Source organism: Muntiacus reevesi, chromosome 16 (assembly GCF_963930625.1).
Source record: "Muntiacus reevesi chromosome 16, mMunRee1.1, whole genome shotgun sequence".
NCBI lineage: Eukaryota > Metazoa > Chordata > Mammalia > Artiodactyla > Cervidae > Muntiacus > Muntiacus reevesi.
In genome coordinates, this window is record NC_089264.1 from 21,031,426 (window position 1) to 21,051,237 (window position 19,812).

The 19,812-nt window shown below is 38.6% G+C and overlaps 1 protein-coding gene across 4 annotated transcripts in view; it reads left to right on the forward strand.

Annotated features, from left to right (window-relative positions):
- The window catches only part of CENPE (centromere protein E), a 74,187-nt gene extending 58,111 nt beyond the window's left edge, over positions 1 to 16,076 (forward strand). Inside the window, exons 41-47 of one of the 4 annotated variants that reach the window (XM_065907363.1) lie at positions 701 to 916; positions 3,043 to 3,228; positions 5,348 to 5,460; positions 7,232 to 7,329; positions 10,489 to 10,672; positions 12,264 to 12,526; positions 15,487 to 16,076. In XM_065907363.1, coding sequence (XP_065763435.1) covers positions 701 to 916; positions 3,043 to 3,228; positions 5,348 to 5,460; positions 7,232 to 7,329; positions 10,489 to 10,672; positions 12,264 to 12,526; positions 15,487 to 15,581 — 1,155 coding nt within the window. In that variant the 3' untranslated portion in view covers positions 15,582 to 16,076. The remainder of the gene's footprint in view (positions 1 to 700; positions 917 to 3,042; positions 3,229 to 5,347; positions 5,461 to 7,231; positions 7,330 to 10,488; positions 10,673 to 12,263; positions 12,527 to 15,486) is intronic. The other 3 variants (XM_065907361.1, XM_065907360.1, XM_065907362.1) reach the window with 3 other exon arrangements.
- The last annotated feature ends 3,736 nt before the right edge of the window (positions 16,077 to 19,812 follow it).

The window sequence follows — 19,812 nt, forward strand, 5'->3', positions numbered from 1 at the left end:
CCAACTCTGACAAATTTGCCATAAAGCCACCAAGAAATTTATAGGTAAGACCAATAAGGCATCCATGATGACAGCAAAAAGTGCATACCTTAGAAGTTAGGAAGTAAAAGGATGATATGAGTAATTTCAGAACTAGTTAGGCATTGATGTAAAAGAAGATATGTTGATCATTATTCCCTGCACAGAAATAGAGGGTTTTCAAATTAATTACCAAAAGACAGTGAATGATTTTCCCTATAAACAGTGAGGTTTAGAATGAAAATGACTTGTTGTTAAGTTTACTGGGTATGTCCTGCTATTAGATGTCAGTTAATGTTTATGTATGATGTGGTATATGTCATAACATACATAATAACTTTAACCTGCATAATTCTTCAGATTCTTCTTCGTGTGTTAGTTGGGATCCAATAAAGTGAGATTATCATCTTGCAAAGCAGTACAGGTGCTCTTCAGCCCTTATTCTTTTATTCTCATCACCAACATCCAACGTCATTTGAAATTTCAGGAACTGATTTGAACCACAAATCTTTTAAAAGAACCACATTCTTTTAAAGTTCTCTTCTAGAGTGGGCTGAGTGATGGGTGTCAGCGTATGCCTTGTCCTAGAACTCCAGTATTTTCATAGTGTTTTCCTTTTTTGTGTGTATGTGTGTAATTCATTTCATTTTAGGGCTGTAATGGTGTTTTTACAATTCAATAGGCTATAATGAATGAATTAACAGAGTTTGAAGAAAGAAATGCTACCATAGCCAAAGAATGGGAACATGATCTGAAATCATTGAAAGAAAACAATGAAAAACTATTTAAAAATTGCCAAACTCTGAAGCTCTCCCTGACCTCTGGCTCTCTGGTTAATCCTACTACACAAGACAGGAATCTTCATGTCACAACAAGAGCTACACAACAAGTCACAGAGGTGTGTACTTCCTTAGGTTTTCAATTTGCAGTTTCATCAAAGTCTTAAAATGCCTTTAACATCTTACATGACATTTACATATAGCATGTCTTACATAGCATTTCAGAGCAAAATTATAGTATTGAATGTGTTAGGGAACATGGGCTATCTTTGCATATGGCTTTTTTTTTTAAATAGAGTTCTATTGTGGCTATCATTCAGCTAATTAAACAGCTAGGTGTTATATAAGATCTTCCCTTTGGATTATGAAACAGAAGTAACTCATAGCTTAATTTAATGACTAGATGCATACACCACTTAAAGTATTACCGTACAGTGTACGTTCCCTAAAGCATGTGACTTTCTATTAAACTATAATCTGTGTCTTTATACAAAACTAGTTTAGGGGGAAAGAGCAATTTAGGGTTTCCCTAATTATCATCAGTCTTTCATATAGGTTAATGTTATAATGGAAATAAAAATGGAAGAGGCTAAAAATAGATTTTGTAAGCAGATTAACCTGTGCACAAGAATCAGTATGTTACATGAATAATTCAATTATTTTACCCTTACTGGGACTCTCTAAAGCAAACATGATATTTTATTTTATTATCACACAAAATGACTTAGTGAGGAACCCAAGAGTAAATTATAACTGATCATTTTTTGAAATAAACACTCGTAGTAAAACAACAGTCACTAGTTTAATAAATTCCAGCGGAAACCAGAAGATCACTAGTATACAGTTGGTTGATGTATTGATTACTACAGACCTCAGTAAACTGGCAGAAATTTGAAACCCATCTAACAAAGCAGTAAGATGAAGAAGCAATAACCCAGGACATTCCTTATCAGATAAGAAATCATATGCTATTAGTTTGGAAATTATGCCAAATTAGAGCAGTTTGGTAATGATACAGGAATAGATAAGTAGAATAGTTTGGTAATGATGCAGAAATAAATAGAGCATTGGAACAGAACAAAGTTCAGTGTACTCAGGAAAGTTTGAGAATTTGTATATGATGATGGTTAACAATTAACTCAGTGAGGAAAAAACAGTTTACTTAATATTTGATTCAGAACAAACAGCTTGACATCTGGGGGGAAAAATTCTGGATTTCCACCTCACTCAAACAAAAGTAAATTCTGGGTAGGTCAAAAAGAAATGTATTTTCTGAGAAAACCTACATGTATATGTATGTGAATAATCTTATAAATATGAACAAATTCAGATATTTAAATTCCAGTATTTTTGGCACCTGTAAAAAAAACTAGAAATCACCTAAATGTTCATTAGTGGATACTTTCCATGAAACAGGATGTATGTATCCATGAAAACAAATATGAGAGATCTACATAGATAGCATCACTGACTCAGTGGACATTAATCTGAGCAAATTCCTGGAGAAAGGAATGGCAACCCACTCCAGTATTCTTGCCGTGGAGTGAATTCCATGGACAGAGGAGTCTGGCTTGCTGCACCCACGGGGTCGCAGAGAATCGACCATGACTTAGCTACTGAACGACAATGTGCATTGATAATGGAAAGATCTGGAAAATATATTGTCAAGTTTTTTTTTAATGCAGAACTATTTATTTAGTATGTTCCTACTGTGTGTGTGACTGTTTTTATGAATTGAATATTCACATATGCCTAGCTACACATAGAAAACTTCCAGGAGGATACACCTGGAAGAGTCAAGTCATTACCTTAGGATCAGCTGGGGTACTGAGTTGGGGAAAGTTACTCTTCATCAATTGTCCCATATGCTTTTATTTTTCAAGTTCAAAACTAGATAATAAAAATAAAGGAAAAGACATATTACTTTAAAGAGCTAATTATCAACTCTTAAGTTGTGTTCATTTAAAATGTAGGTGCCTGTTTAAAATGCTTGGTACCATGCTAACTAGTAAATAAACACTAAACCTTATAATGTAAAATCTGGGTGTTTTTTAACTCAAAAAGCGTCAGCTTATAAATTAAAAAAAAAATAGGTGTGTAAATTGGCATTTGGCTTCTCCTTCTCTTCTATCCTTTGTTAATGCGATCTGTGAAAATGAATACCTGTATATGATTATCTTTATCTTAAACTTATGTACTGTGACTGTCTTTATGGCAGATCTTAAACGTGTACTTTTTCTACTAGAAAATTCAAGCGCTGGAAACATCACTCCGTGAAGCTAAAGAAAGTGCTATGCATAAGGAGGGCAAGATTATGAAGATGCAGAAAGAACTTGAGATGACTAATGATGTAATAGCAAAACTTCAACGGCAAGTTAATGAATCAAATGAATGCCTTGAAAAAACAAAAGAAATGGTTCAAGTACTTCAGGTAATTTAACAATCTCATTTTGCAAATCAAAGAGTGTTATTTTTTTTTCTTTTACTATTGAATTTGACAGATGCTTTGGGACTCAGCTTTTACTTCAACTTTGTATTATCTATGCATATCTGAAGTTCAGGACTCAAAACTTTTAAAAAGCAAGTGACAACTTAGAAATGAAATGTAGGAATATATTTTCATCCCAAATGATTTTTATCTTCCAAAAATATTGTTTTTAAGAGACATATAAATATTATTCTTTATAGTTTAAAGTATATTTTTTATTTTTCAAATAAAAAGCTTCAATCCAAATAATATTCTTTATTAGATAAGTACATTTTAAAATTCTCTTTTCTTCTACTTAATCCCTTGTTGTTGAGTCCCACTTGCTACACTGTCGGCTGACTCTGACCTGTTTTTATAAAGAACAGTAGTATAAATGTTTTTGACCATGAATGCCATTACACCATTTGTACCCTCGTTGATCGTATCTTTACCACTCCCTTTTGTTTTAGCCCAGCCACTTCTCATACTTCTTTTACTTGAATCCAACACTAATAGGTATTTGTGTTATCTCTGCACCAGTGTCTCTTCATTGTAGTTAAAATTGGGAACTAGTCAAGAATGTCTATTCTTTCCATTATTTAATATTGTTCTAAAAATTCAGGCTCACTCAATAAGACATGAAACAGAGAGGCAAGAGAAAATAATTTTTTTTTTTTGACAATTGTTGGTATAGCTAAAAACCAAGAAAATTCACTGTGAAGCTTTAGAATTTGGGGACTAATATTTTAATATTTCAGGTAATTTAGTGACCACATTTTTATTCATTCAGCAACTATTTGTTGGCTACCTGCTATGTGTTAGTCGTTGTTCTAGATGCCACACGTAGTGATGGGATAAAAAGTTTCTCCCTTCCTTCAGGGAGTTTACGTTATCATTCAGGAAGTGAGAAAATGATGAAATATATATGTGTGTGTCAAGTAGTGAAAAATGCAATGGAAAAAAGTAAGCCAGACAAAGTACGGGGACAGTGAATAAAAGTGGGAGTGTAAGGGAAAGAGATGTGATTTTATAAAGGGTTACTGAAGAGGGCCACACCTTTAGGGTGACGTGAAGTGATGGGGTGAGCAGTGTGGTAGAAGGGCCTTCTAGGCGAAGGAAGTAGCAAACACAGAGGTCTCAGCACAGAAACACAGAAAGTCTTAGACATGTTTAGGAAACCACAAGAAAGCCATTGTCTCCCGAGCAGAGTGAGCAAGAGGATAGAGGTGGGAAAGGAGGTGAAAAATAGCAGAGAGCCAAATCATAAAGGGTCTTGCAGGCTCCTCTGATTTTTATTCTGGGTAAGATGGGAAATCGTCAGAGGATTTTGGCTAAAGGATATCATGGTCTTAGTTAATTTTTAAACACTTGTCATTTGAAGAGAGAATTCAGGAGAGTGTATTAATGTGACATGCTAGCTGCTATAAAAAAAGGGAACCAAAAATGCAATGGTTCAAATAAGATGGAAGGTTATTTCTCTAGTTCATGTAAAAGCCTGAGTTCCAAGTTGGTGGATGGACCATCTTTGACTATAAAATATCCTCAACAGGGAATCCCCTGGTGGTCCAGTGATTAAGACTCTGTGCTTCCACTGCAAGGGGATGTGAGTTCAATCCCTGGTTGGGGAATGAAGATCCCACATGCCATGTAGTGCAACCAAAAAAAAAAAAAAAAAAAAAAAAACCCTCAACAATGCTGAGTAATACTTTGTGCCTTAAATTTGATTCCAGTTTGATATTTATACTGTTGTACTGACATCTTTTTCTTTCATTTTCCTGATTAACCTTTCTCTATCCATTTCACTGTTTTCTACCTCTGTTTCATTTGTTTAGGTAGATTGTTTTAAATTGGGAAAAAAACTTGTTGAAAGAAACAAAAATCATATGTTCTCTAAATACATATTCACTTCCAATTACTTTACCTCAAATATCTATCTGTTATTCATTTCAGGGTTAAAATTTATGCCTCCCCTGCTTTTCATATATTAAAAGATTGCTGTTTCCAAATGTTTCCTGCCAGATCAAGGCAGCTCTTCAGAATTTCTCTAAAATTATTGTATTTTTCTGTTCTCTAAAAAATTTAGGACAAAGCTGCTTTAGGAGCTAAACCTTATAAAGAAGAAATTGAAGATCTCAAAATGAAGCTGGTGAAAGTAGACCTAGAGAAGATGAAAAATGCGAAGGAGTTTGAAAAGGAGTATGTCTTTGCCTTAATTGAATGTGCTTTTAAAAGCTTAAATTTGCTTTAATTATATAAATTTCTTTGCATTAAGTTTTTAAAATATAAGAAAATATTATTATTTGCTTTTCTAAAAATAAATACAATCACTCACAGATTTTAAATTTATTAAATTCTCATTACATACGTAAAGGTTTTTAAATAAGCACAATCCTGGTTGCTAACACGTCTTTTTGTGTGTGGGGGGGGGGGGGTGCTTTTTGCTCATTATGTATAAATAGCTTTAAAATACTCTCTTTATGCTTGGAAGTGAATGTCAAAAACCCTGTGTGGGGAGTTCCCTGGCAGTCCAGTAGTTAGGACTTGGTGCTTTCACTCCCATGGCCCCAGATTCAATCCCTGGCCAGGGAAGTAAGATTCAGCAAGCCACAAGATGTGGCCAAAAAAGACCTGTGGGTTCCAGTTTGCTAAGGTTTCTGTTGGTTTTTATTTATTTTATTTATTCTTTCTGTCATGTTTTTGTGGGAAAGTTATATTTCCTTTTAAATTATAATACCTAATACCCAAGAGCATATTCTTTTTTATTGATTTATTTATATAGTACCATATACGTGGGGCTTCCCTGGTGGCTCAGATGGTAAAAAGAATCTACCTGCAATGCAGGAGACCTGGGTTCGATCCCTGAGTCAGGAAGATCCCCTGGAGAAGGGAATGGCAACCCACTCCAATATTCTTGCCTAGAGAATTCCATGAACAGAAGAGCCTGATGGGCTACAGTCAGTGGGATTGCAAAGAGTTGAACACAACTGAGTGACTCACACACACACAGCCCATATACATAATAGCATGCCTGAAGTTCTTTATGATATAGAATAATGAAAAGACCATTAAACAGTGTCAGGGAAACTAAATTAGAAATATATTGCCCTAATGAATATATTACCTTTAACAAGCTGTTTATCTCTCCGGGTCTCACATTCATAATCAATAATAGGATTGGTTTATATTAAAGAATTTCTTATCCCTTCCGGCTCTTAACATTTTTTATTCTTCCTATAAATCTTTAATAAATGTTTAATGATGATGTGTAATTTTGCCAAGTACATAGCACTCCAGATCTTCATTCGTTCTAACCAGCCTTCTAGTGATAAAAAGTGAAACTTATATCTGTTAAGATCATCATCATAAAAAGCAATTTTACTTACAGAATAGAATCAGCAGATACTGTCAGCCTCTCAAAAGGGCAGAGTACTTATAATTTATCACTGCTGATTAATGCTTAAGCAAACAGTTCATAAAATGTCTCTACCAAGGAACAATGAGCAGAATTTGACCTTTGATTATAACACCTTGAACCAGAGCTGCAGCTAGGGTTTGCTTTCCTGACTTTAGGAAGCTGCTTTTTGCTTTCATGCTCTGGTGATTGTTATACCTTCTTGGTGATTCTTGGACCTCATGGTAACAGACCAGTTACTTGTTTTATGGTGCTCCCAGGTATAATTTTAGTCAATATACTTTTAACAGCTATTGAGCTTCCAGAAATTTAAATAGAATTGATTTCTCAATGTTAAAAAAAAGTCATTCCTGCAACCAGACAAAATACTTCCAATTTGATGATATAGCTGTGAGGTGTGTGATACCAGGAAGGTATGAGGGGTTACCTACTGCTAGCTATAAACATTATGTTGATATGATGTGTCTTGCTAGAAAATTCTTGACAGCAGTTGTGCTTATTCCTTCATTAAAAGTCTGTTTCTGGGTTTTTACATATTTCTGTTGCTCTTAATAGAATTGCTTCAACAAAAGCCACTGTAGAATATCAAAAAGAAGTTATAAGGTTATTGAGAGAAAATCTTAGAAGAAATCAACAGGCCCAAGATACATCAAGTAAGTGGGAAATGCTGATACTTCCCGATCTTTCCATTTCACTTCAATACACTTAAACATTTTGAAGACTACTATTATAGATAATGACAATCAAGAATAAACCTAAGTTAATCACTGATTTAGAAAAAACTATTTTTCAGATGAATTCATTGAGCTTATATTTATCCTGTGACATTTCCTTAGTTTCCTATAATCTTGACTGTTTCTCCATTATAGATTCTTAGAAAAGAGGAAATTTGCTTTTGCATTATCAAATCTTTACATATTAGTGAAGATATCTTCAGTACTATAAAAGAATGACTTAACTATCAGGGTGGAAGTACACTTCCCAATAAAAATACAAGCACATATCTTAGTAGATTGTAACTATATGCACAGTAAAAATAGCCATTCACCGTTAAATATTATCCAACTTGTTCTTACTGGCAGACTCCAGTTTATCATAGGAACAGTCTTCAAGTCCAGTGATCAAATTTCTGCCTATATATCTCTCAAACTATACCTTTTTCTGTATTTCTGTTTCTTGTGTTTCATTTATAAAGAGAAAGCGCTGACCAATACTTAGATCAGCTTTGTAGAGTAGGACAAGCATTGAATTCACAGTCAAGGACAGGTCTCTGAGTTGATTGCCCTCGTTTAATGCTGTGTGAAACCCTGAGGACAGCCCTGACTTAGCTTATGTATTTGTTTTAAGGATCACACTAAAATTCGTATATGCAAGCACACTGAAAATTATGAAGGTCTAGCAAATGGAGGATGATATTTGTGTGTATTATTGTCCACTCATTTAAAAAAAAAAAAAATCAATACACTTCACTAGTGCTCTGGTGGTTGAACAATCCACCATGCAACACAGGGAATGCAGGTTCAATCCCTGGTCAGGGAACTAAGAACCCACATGCCGCAGAACTACTAAGCCCGTGTGCATAACTAGAGAGTCTGTGTGCATAACTAGAGAGTCTGTGTGCATAACTAGAGAGTCCGTGTGCATAACTAGAGAGTCTGTGTGCATAACTAGAGAGTCTATGTGCATAACTAGAGAGTCTGTGCGCCATAATTATAGAGAGTCTGTGTGCCATAACTAGAGAGCCCATGCACATAACTAGAGAGTCCGTGTGCATAACTAGAGAGTCTGTGTGCATAACTAGAGAGTCTGTGTGCATAACTAGAGTCTGTGTGCATAACTAGAGAGTCTGTGTGCATAACTAGAGAGTCTATGTGCATAACTAGAGAGTCTGTGCGCCATAATTATAGAGAGTCTGTGTGCCATAACTAGAGAGCCCATGCACATAACTAGAGAGTCCGTGTGCATAACTAGAGAGTCCGTGTGCCGTAACTAGAGAGTCCGTGCGCAGTAACTAGAGTCCATGCACCATAACTAAAGAGTCCGTGCGCCATAACTAGAGAGCCCTTGTGCCATAACTAGAGAGTCCGTGTGCATAACTAGAGTCCGTGCGCCGTAACTAGAGAGTCCTTGTGCCATAACTAGAGCGTCCTTGTGCCATAACTAGAGCGTCCGTGCACATAACTAGAGCGTCCTTGCGCCATAACTAGAGAGTCCGTGCGCCATAACTAGAGAGTCCTTGCGCCATAACTAGAGAGTCCGTGCGCCATAACTAGAGCGTCCGTGCGCCATAACTAGAGAGTCCTTGTGCCATAACTAGAGCGTCCTTGTGCCATAACTAGAGCGTCCGTGCGCCATAACTAGAGAGTCCGTGCGCCATAACTAGAGAGTCCTTGCGCCATAACTAGAGAGTCCGTGCGCCATAACTAGAGCGTCCGTGCGCCATAACTAGAGAGTCCTTGTGCCATAACTAGAGCGTCCTTGTGCCATAACTAGAGCGTCCGTGCACATAACTAGAGAGTCCTTGCGCCATAACTAGAGAGTCCTTGCGCCATAACTAGAGCGTCCGTGCGCCATAACTAGAGAGTCCGTGCGCCATAACTAGAGAGTCCTTGTGCCATAACTAGAGCGTCCTTGTGCCATAACTAGAGCGTCCTTGTGCCATAACTAGAGCGTCCGTGCACATAACTAGAGCGTCCGTGTGCCATAACTAGAGAGTCCGTGCACATAACTAGAGCGTCCTTGTGCCATAACTAGAGCGTCCGTGCACATAACTAGAGCGTCCGTGTGCCATAACTAGAGCGTCCGTGCGCCATAACTAGAGCGTCCGTGCGCCATAACTAGAGAGTCCTTGTGCCATAACTAGAGCGTCCTTGTGCCATAACTAGAGCGTCCGTGCACATAACTAGAGCGTCCGTGTGCCATAACTAGAGAGTCCGTGCACATAACTAGAGAGTCCGTGCACATAACTAGAGAGGCCGTGCGCCACAAAAGAACCCACATGCCTCAACTAGACCTGACAGCCAAGTAAATAAATAAATAATAGTAAAAAATAATCAGAGATAGTGTTAAGGTGATCACAGCTCCAACCTGAAAAACTTCAAGAGATAAAAACAGACCTGAGCGTTCCTTGTTACAGGAGGATCGGTATAAGTACTCTTGATTTGTGACTTTCGTGTCCCTGATTTCAGAATCATTCAAAAGGAAATGGACATCGAGTATCTTCCCCACACACACCTTTACCCTTCTTTAAGAAGTTGCCAGTGACCCAGTGGATTAGTCTCCATCAGAAAGCACCTCACAGCTTCATGCAGTTTTATCTAAAATGCAGAAAGCAGTTCCTTACATTACTTTTGCACACGCAGTATAGAATCCTTAATAATGTGTGCTTTAATATCAACTCAGGTTTGTTTAGTGAACAAGCATGTACTGAGCACTAGTACTTCACTGAATGTTGGTGGAGCCCACACACACACACTGCAGGAAGAAGTCTGCCAGGCGACTCCACTGATAATAGAAGACAGACAAGTGCGGGACAGCTCTGTCTGGGGGGGATCGTAACTACCGCGGCCATGGCAAACAGTACTAACAGGGTTATGGTAGTGGAATCGGTAGGTAGAAAGAAACAGGAGGGTTCTAGAGCTATTTAAAATTGATGACTAAATAGGCATGTGAGATAAGGGAGAAGGAAGTCAGGGTTGACTTCCAGATAGATGGTGGTCGAGGTATTTTTATTTTTATGACTTATTGCCCTTTGTTATGAATTTTGAGCTATTAAAATTATCACCCACCTGTCTGTGCTTTCGCGTCCACAGTGGTATCAGAACATATTGATCCTCAGCCTTCAAACAAACCCTTAACCTGTGGAGGTGGCAGTGGCATTGTACAAAGCACAAAAGTGCTTATCCTGAAAAGTGAATATATACGGCTAGAAAAGGAAGTTTCTAAGTTAAAGCAGCAAAATGAACAGCTCATGAAGCAAAAGAATGAACTGTCAAGGTAAGATCGCCTTATATGATACAGAAATTATACTTATGTCTCTTACATGTTGGGGAGAATGATGTAAACACGCAAGTTTTGTCTTTTTAGTTTGTTTTCTTTTGGGGGGGGGGGTCTTTTTCCCAACTAAATATTTTTTAAAGTTCATATGTCTTTTCTAAAAGGAATAGGAATACAGTAGCACCATTCCGTGTTTGCCATCTATCAGCTGACCTATGTTTAACTAAGCCAAGAACCAGGAAGTAAGAAGAGATCTCTGAGGGGGCAGCTCATACACATACCCAAGTCAGTGAGCCCTTCCTCAAGGAAGGGCCCCTTAGGTCCCCTACTGTAGCTGCTTAGTTTTACCTGTAAACATTTCCAACAAACTTAATTGTTTGGCTTCTACCAAAGAATAGAATCTTGTACTAACCCCTACCAGTGATACAATAGAGGAAAACTAGGCATTAAACTAATAAGTAAAGTCCACAAATAACTAATTCTTTGTAGTGAGTGCTGTCAAGCAAACAGCAACATCAAAAAGTAGGACATTATGAAAGAGTATATAACAGAGAGATATAGAACTCTTGGTGTGGGGAGGGGTGTTGATCAAGAGATTAACCTGTAAGATTCAGTGTGAAAACTGAATAGAAGTTAGGCCAGATGGAAGGAGAGGCAGGTAAGCTCTCTAGGCGGAGGGAATGGCATGTGCACATGCTCTGAGTCAGAAAGAGTGACCTGCTGGTGGAACTGAAAGACATCCAGTGTGGCAAGGGCAGAGAGACGGAGACAGTGAGGTGCAAGATGAAATCCCAGAGGAAACTGGCCCAGATAGCACAGGCCCCCAAAGGTCATTGGGAGGACGTTTGGAGGGGATCCTAAATGTAACGGAAGGATTGCCTCCCCTGGAGGAGACCCCGACTTTCCGAGATAAGACAGCATCTCAGTTTAGGAGGCCCCAGCTTAGGAATCTGTTTATTGTTGCCCAAGCAAAAGATAGTTTTGGCATGGACTGGAATGGTGCCAATGCAGATAAAAATAAGGAGATGAATTTGAGAAATAAGTATGAGGAAGAAGGAGCCCTAGGATTGTTGCCCAGGTTTCTCTCTGGAGGAACCAGAGCAATGCTGGTAGCATTTCCTCTATGAAGCAAGAATATAATGAATCCAGAAAAGCACCACAAATTATTTCTCTTAAAATAACAGATAGATTAGAGTCATCTACCCCAGAGACTAATTTATCAAATTATGGCCACAAAATACACTAGATCATATCGTCGATTCATTTAAAAATCTGATATCATTTCTTTTCAAAACCCCATGATTATGGAGATTTACTACAATTACTCAGTTTATACTGACCTCATTTCATTTTCTGAACTGTGGAAACAGTCCAAACAGGAAGCATTAGGTTGAAACTAGAATGTAAATATGATAAAATGCTAAATTTTATGTTATGTATATTTTAACACACACCACAATTTAAAAACATTTTTTTTTAACTTAAGTGTGAATACATTGCAGGAATTGCAGTCTTGTGGTCTCCTTTTTTCTCCTGTTTCTCCCTCTCACCCACCACTACCACATTTAAGCAATTATCATCATCTTTCCAGTGAGGTCAAGACATGGAAGGAGAGAACTCTTAAAAGAGAAGTTCACAAAGAAGTAACTTGTGAGAATTCTCCAAAGTCTCCTAAAGTGACTGGGACACCTAAAAAGAGACACCATATGTCTTCTCAATGCAAGGAACGGAATATCCAAGATCCTATGCCAAAGGAGTCACCGAAATCTTGGTTTTTTGATAACCGATCAAAGTCTTTGCCAGTACCTCCTCCAATTCGCTATTTTGATAACTCAGGTTTAGGCCTTTGTCCAGGTAGGTAAATATACTGGTGCTCAGAAATGCGGGGATAACAGTTGGAACTTCTCTTTACCACGTGACCCCACAGGGCAAGTATCAACAGGAGAGGATGGAGCAGACCAAGCTCACAGGGCAGAGACTTCATTACTTTCTCGGGGGACAAAGATTCTCTGAAGTGCAGTCCCTTTTTACCCTGAGTGAAGTCTGTGTCTTAAACTGTCATCTTTTCCCTGAAATGGACAAGCAGCACTCCCAAGGACATAAGGACACTACCCTATGCACAAAACTACTTTTACTGAAAAAGACTTTCTTATGAATTCAGTGGGCCAGTATTTCCAGTAGGATTATATTCATTTTACACAAGCCAGATCATAGACTTGTATCATTTACTTACTGATTCAGTCAACAGAATTCTTTACTATCAACTCTGTGATTCATATTATACCCTAATGGTGAAGTAATAAGCAAAACTAGATGCAGTTCCTGTCCTCCTAGAGCTTACAGTGTAGTAGGTATAGACAGCAATCAGGTAGTCAAAGGGAAAATTCTAGAGTGCAAAAGGCTCTGAGGCTTACAGTAGGGTTTTGTTTTAGTAATATTACGGAAGTCTTCCTTGAAAAAGGGAACTGAGCTCTAACAGGTTAACAGGAGCTAGCTGAACAGAGAGGAGGGCAGAGCACTTAAAGATAGAACATTGACCGCCCCAGCCAGAGTAGGAGGGCCCGCAGTCGGGGGAGGGGCTGAAGGAGTATGACGCGGCCAGGGCGCAAGGAACACAGGCTTCTGTGGATGGAGCCAGTGAACCAAAGAAGAGAGGTAAGAGCCAGACCTGAAGGACTCTGTAGAGAGTGTGAAAGAATTTAAACTTGATCCTGAGAGCATATGGAGGAAGCCTTCAGGTTTCAGACAAGAGCAGAGGAGCGTGATGACGCATACATTGGGAACACATTGCCTCAGCTGTAAGGTAACCCACAAATCATGGGAGCAAGAGTTTGACAGGTGCCTGAGCAAGGGGACAGCGTGAACTTGGCCAGGTACGGTAGAGTCGAGGAGACGTGACAGATGGGAGAGATTTGGAGGTGGAATCAGCAGGCTCAGTGCCTGATTGGGTAAAGTGGGTGTCGGGTATCAGGCTCACCCCAGCTCTGCAGAGGCACTGTCCATAGAGATGGGGAACGTGGCGGGAGAAGCTCTGTAATATGCTGTCTTAGCCTTTCCCACCACATGCCCAGGAGTGACAGTGTATCCACCTGTCAGAAATACCCTATTATGCATTTGTAGAAACATTAAAAAAACTTCATCAAAAGAGGCGACTGCCAGCTATTTAAAGCTCTGAGCAAAGGTTGCCAGGGTGTATAAGAGCTCTGAAAAGTGAAAGTTTTAGTCGCTCGGTGGTGTCTGACTCTGCGACCCCATGGACTCTATCTCTCCAGGCTCCTCTGTCCATGGAATTCTCCAGGCAAGAACATAGGAACTTTAAAAAAATAAATAAATAAAAATTTTATGCAAAACAGAAAAAGAGACACAGAAATACAGAACAGACTTTTGAACTCTAGGGGAGAACGTGAGGGTGGGATGTTTTGAAAGAACAGCATGTATATTATCTATGGTGAAACGGACCACCAGCCCAGGTGGGATACAAGAGTCAGGTGCTCGGGCCTGGTGCACTGGGAGGACCCTGAGGAGTCGGGTGGGGAGGGAGGTGGGAGGGGGGATCGGGATGGGGAATACATGTAACTATATGGCTGATTCATGTCAATGTATGACAAAACCCACTGAAATGTTGTAAAGTGATTGGCCTCCAACTAATAAAATAATATTAAAAAAATAAAAAAATAAAAAAAAAAAAGAATATAAAAAAAAAAAAAAAAAAAAAAAAAAAAAAAAAAATAAATAAATAAAAATTTTAAAAAAATAAAAAAAAAGAACATAGGAACTGTGACAAAGAAGGAATCAGTTCATTCTCATCATGTCAGAATTGGATCAAGTCAGCACCTTGACAGTGCTCTTAGGGAGATAGTAAGGAACAAAGCAATTTGGGAAAAAAACTGAAACTATTCAGCTCTTTGAATAGTACTTAACAAAAACTTAAGGACCTTCCACTAGTTATTAGCACTTTCATAGAGCTTTTGGTGTATACACACACATACACATACCGTTTTAGAAGAGTCTTTGGAAAAACTGATAAGTTTTATAATCACCTCTTGATTTTATTTGACAGTGCCAAAGGCACATGCATAATATGAACTAATCCAACTGCAAATAAAAATGCTTAAGTCTTTTTATCAATACGTGGATCTTTCTGGTAAGATTTTTAAGTGAAATAAAAGGCTGGGGGGATACATAAATCAAAAATTCACCAATTCAGAATTAAAGGACATAATCCTTGAATTAGTATTAATAAAATATCAATCCAAAAAATTGTCAGTTTTTAATTTTAATTATAAAAGGAAATTTTCATTATCTCAAGATCAGCTATCCTAGATTTATGCATATATAATTTTAAAACAATTATTACTTATAAATAAATAGATGGAGTTAAAATGCTTTTTAAAGCTTCAAAGAAAGCTTTCCAACGATGGCTAAGTATTCTCTAAAATACATAGTATTTGCATAGCACAGTAGTTTTTCCCTAAAAATAGGACAAAGGAAAACCAAACTCAGCTTATTGCTTGATTCACTTTGCTTCTCAGATTGATAGATTCCAACTGAAAATTTATTACTTCTAGGTTTTATGTACAATATGGTTTTTCTAACCATTCATTTTATGAGAAAATGGGGAATAAACATCTTCAACTCTGATGAAGTGAAGTATACCTTTTTAGCAAGGAAATTAATGACCTTGTTGAAGGGCCATGTTTTATTCTTCATCTGTCTACTGTCACATCATCCTTTCCACTTCAGTTGTATTTGGGTTTTGTCTATGTTTTCACTAAGGTTACTTTTGTTGTTGATATTTTTTTTTTCCTCCTCAGAAGAGCAAACTGCTGAAGTGGAGACCGAGAATCCCCAGCCAGGTCTTTGGCAAATGTCGTCAGGAAAAGATGTGCCGGAGTGCAAGACTCAGTAGACTCCGCGGTGCCACTTTTCTGGCGGCCCCACATTCCATGTTTGGAAATGTCTGTTCATGTCTTTATGTGTCTATCCCTGGCAGTCATGTCACAATCCAACTTCAGTTCAGTTCCCACTTTGCCACTAGGATTGGAAGATGAAAGAATGGGATGCATTCCCATAATCTAGAATGCTGATAGCAATATACCTTCTTCTTAAACATGGTAATCCTTTAGAAGTTGAAAAGTTTTATTTATTTATATGTTTTATAAAGAATAAAGTTATTGAAGGAAATTTCCAATCTTCCCATGTATACATAAAATGTATATATTTTTATTAATATGAAGTTATCCACATATGACTTAGAGAATTCCAAAGCATAATTCATAAATTAATATAAAGTATCATTTGATTAACAAAACTACAGACTCTTTTAGTGCCTTGAACATTCAGTAAATGTTTGATTAGTTGTTCTAGATCACAGCACCATGTAATTTAACTGATGGTTTCTTGGTGGGATACTCCAGGTATAGCTGGCCCTCCTTTCTTCTTCTGTGTTGACTTTCAGAATTTTGCTGTAAAAACACACACATGCATTCCATATTTAGGCTGTTAAGGGATAGCAAGTGATCCAGCCTCGGCATTTTCTAGTTTTAATCTTCCTTTTACTGTAACAGCTATGGAAGTTGTTTCTCACTTTCCAGTTACAACCCACCCCACTCCCTATGCAAGCACTCTAAATTGGTTTTTTATTAGACTTTGTAGTTGGTTGCACTCCATTAGCAACTGGAAAAAAACCACATCAATTTATTGTGCCCTTCAATTTTAGACACGAGGAAACAGCGCCAGAGTTTCTATCAAGGTAAAGTTTTCTAAACCTGAAGTGCCCACAGATAACGCAAGGCATCTGGACTTCATGCAGCTGTAAAACCTCTGAAGTTTAATATTAACTTTTGTGTGTGGATCCATTTTTCTAGGATACCAAGGTCCATACATTCTTTTGTCATATCCCCAGAGGGGTCTCTGACCTATAAGGAACTATGGTTTTAGAAAGTATCTGATACTTTATATCACGTGATTTTGAAAAACCACACAGAACAGCAAGATGCACTTAGAACAGAGTTAGTGATTTCAAGACATTCTTGGCTCTTTGGTAAGAATATTTATTCAGAGAAAGAGATTATGAATTGCATCACAGCCATCATTCTAAAGTCTGTGGATTGGATATTTTCCCTTATCTTAACACTGCCATGGGAATTCACTAATGCTAAGGGAAAGTGTCCCCTCCTCTAATCCTCCTACCTGGGCCTGTTTCTGCTTTCCACCGTTACCCAAACAAGACACTATAACAGTACCGCAGGCTTGATTCTTTACGATGTCTGCTTCCCCCAGATGACTGAGGAGTAGGTAAGTTCACCTGAATAAAAAACTGCTCTGTGTGCATGCTCAGTCACACAATTGTGTCCAACTCTGTGACCCCATGGACTGTAGCCCACCAGGCTCCTCTGTCCGTGGGATTTCCCAGGCAAGAATACTGGAGTGAGTCGCCATTCCTTTCTCCAGGGAAACTAAAGGCCATTAAAAATAAAATTAGTCATCGGGTTTCCAGTCTAACAGAATGTTGCTTACCTCTCTGAATTTGGATGTCCGGTTCCTTCCTCAGATTTGGGAAGTTTGAGGGCCATTATTTCTTCAAATCAACTTTTTGTCCCCATCTCTTCTGGAAGTACCACCATATGTTGGTCCACTAAGTATGCCCCATAAGTACCTCAGGCTCTCTACACTTTTCTTTTTTCCTTTATGCTTTTCTGACTGGATAATTTCAAATGACCAATTTGTTGATTCTTCTGCTTGATCAAGTCGGCTGTTCAACCCCTCTGGTGAATTTTGCAATTTGATTATTCTTCAGCACCAGAATTTGTTTGGTTCTTCTTCATAGTTTCTATTTACTTGTTAATATTTTCATGCTGTTCATGCATTATTTTCCCAAATTCATTTAGTTGTCTGTATTTCCTATAGATCATTGAGCTTCTGTTATTTTTAATTCTTTGATAGGTGATTCTTAGATCAACTTTTTTTTTGAGTTTGTTTCTGGAGATTTATCTTGTTTCTCAATAGTCTATGTTTGTGTGCCTTCTGATGTTTTGCTGGGTTTTATGCATTTGAAAAAAAGCAGCCACCTCTTCTAGTGTCATACAGGGAAACATCTTCATCAATCAGCTCGTTTATAGATTCTGGGGGGCCTCTGAAACCTTTGGGGGTATGCCATTTATCTGGGCTTGCGTGTGAGAATTGGCAACTAGAGAGGGTTGCCAAATTCTTTTTAGGAGCTCATGATCTCCCTCTGGTGTCTGTCTGCAGTACTGCAGGCTCTTTGGTGCTGCAGCTGCAAGTCACACCACTGTCCTTTTTTCTCATCGGCCCCCAGGCATCCAAAGTATATCAGCTTCCCCACCAGCACCCCAAGTCAGGCGAAACACAAACCAGTCTCTTGTGCAGCCATTCAGAAAGCTGGGACACCAGACACCCACGCTTCTCCTCCCTCCCAAGAATGAAGCCTCCAGGGGGCACCTGGTCCTGACTGCAGAGCCGCACCAGTCTTTGCAGGCTCTCTGGTGCCAAACCATGCCAGTTCCATCAGCACTCTGAGTCAGGGGAGAGTAACCAGTCACTCGGACATCCCTCAGAAAGCTGGAACTTCTGGTGAACCTCCCACTCTCCTCTTTCCCCTACTGCCCGTGATGGGGAAACTGAGCCGGGGCTAAGCTGTGCTAGCCCAGGGAGGGGTGGGTGCAGGTGAAGTGAAACGGCTCTTCTCACTTGCTTCAGTGGGGCCGTTCCCAGCTTTGCCCTGACCTGGGGTACTGCCACCAGGGAAGCCCTTCTTAACTGGCTTCTGAAGTTTTCACCAAAGTATTTTGGCCCGTATATTGCTGTCAAGTCGGTGTCTGTTAGGGAAAGAGAGCTTCTGTTCCTCCATCTCTCTGACATCTCCCTTGGTATGTTGTTTATCTCTAATGATAATGAGTTTCAATATTGTGAGTGACTGCAAAGGAACGATTATGAAAAGCAGCAATGGAAACTCGTGAGAATGTTAAAAAAAAAAAAAAATACTACTACGGTCAGACAATACTAAAATGATCTGAAAAGCAAAATTATGACCAAAGAAGACAAAATATTCATAGGAAACATGCTCTCGAGCCTCGCAGAATTATTATCTAGACCCTATCATTCATATTCAGCAAATAAACAACCACCTACTACGTGCTCATCATCGGTCTAGGCACCCAAATGTACCGCCTTTGTGGAACTTTTTGTATTTGGAAACAAATAACTCATATAGTTTTAATATAAACTGATCACAATGTAAAGTGAAAAAGTTACAATTCCTAGCTTTGGAGAAATTTAGTCCACTGAATACAAATGGTTAGGCGATATTTGCATTACCATGTGACAGGTGGTCATAAAGTAACCACTACTGTTGAAGATCAGGGGATGAAGGAAGGCTCAAGAAATCTGCCTCAAGAAAAAGTATCGGAGTTGGCCTTGACCAGGGAACTCTCATGTTTGTAAAATGTGCATTCCAAAATCTTCAAAAGTCAAAGAAAAAGGATTGTTATTAAAGCAAGGAGCACAGCTGGATAATGGTTTCAGATCATTAGACTCAACATTATAAACTATAGTAGGGCAATGAGGTTCTGTTACCAAAAACTAGGCCAAGGTGTTTTGGGTTTTGGTGCCTTTTTTTTTTAAGGACAATATTTGCTATCCACTATAACTGAATTGTTAATAATGTTTATTAAGTACAAAAACACTCTTTTATTAAGTATTCCAATACTTTGGCCACCTGACGGAAAGAGCCGACTCACTGGAAAAGACCCTGATGCTGAGAAAGATTGAAGGCAGGAGGAAAAGGGCATGACAGAGAATGACATGGTTGGACCGCATCACCAAATCAATGGACATGAGTTTGAGCAAACTCCGGGAGGTGGTGATGGACAGGGAAGCGGGGCGTCCTGCAGTCCATGAGGTCACAGAGTCGGACACGACAACCAACCAACAAAGTACAAAACTAGCATGTTGTACTGATGCCGAGTCCGCCCTCCTCATGACATCCCTGAGGTAAGTGCTATGATTGTTTTACAGACGAGAAAACTGAGATCTGTAGAGCTAAGTGACTGACAGCTAGTGAGGGAAAGATGTGGGACTTACCTTCATCCTTCTGACTTCACAGTCTTTGTTCCGAGCCA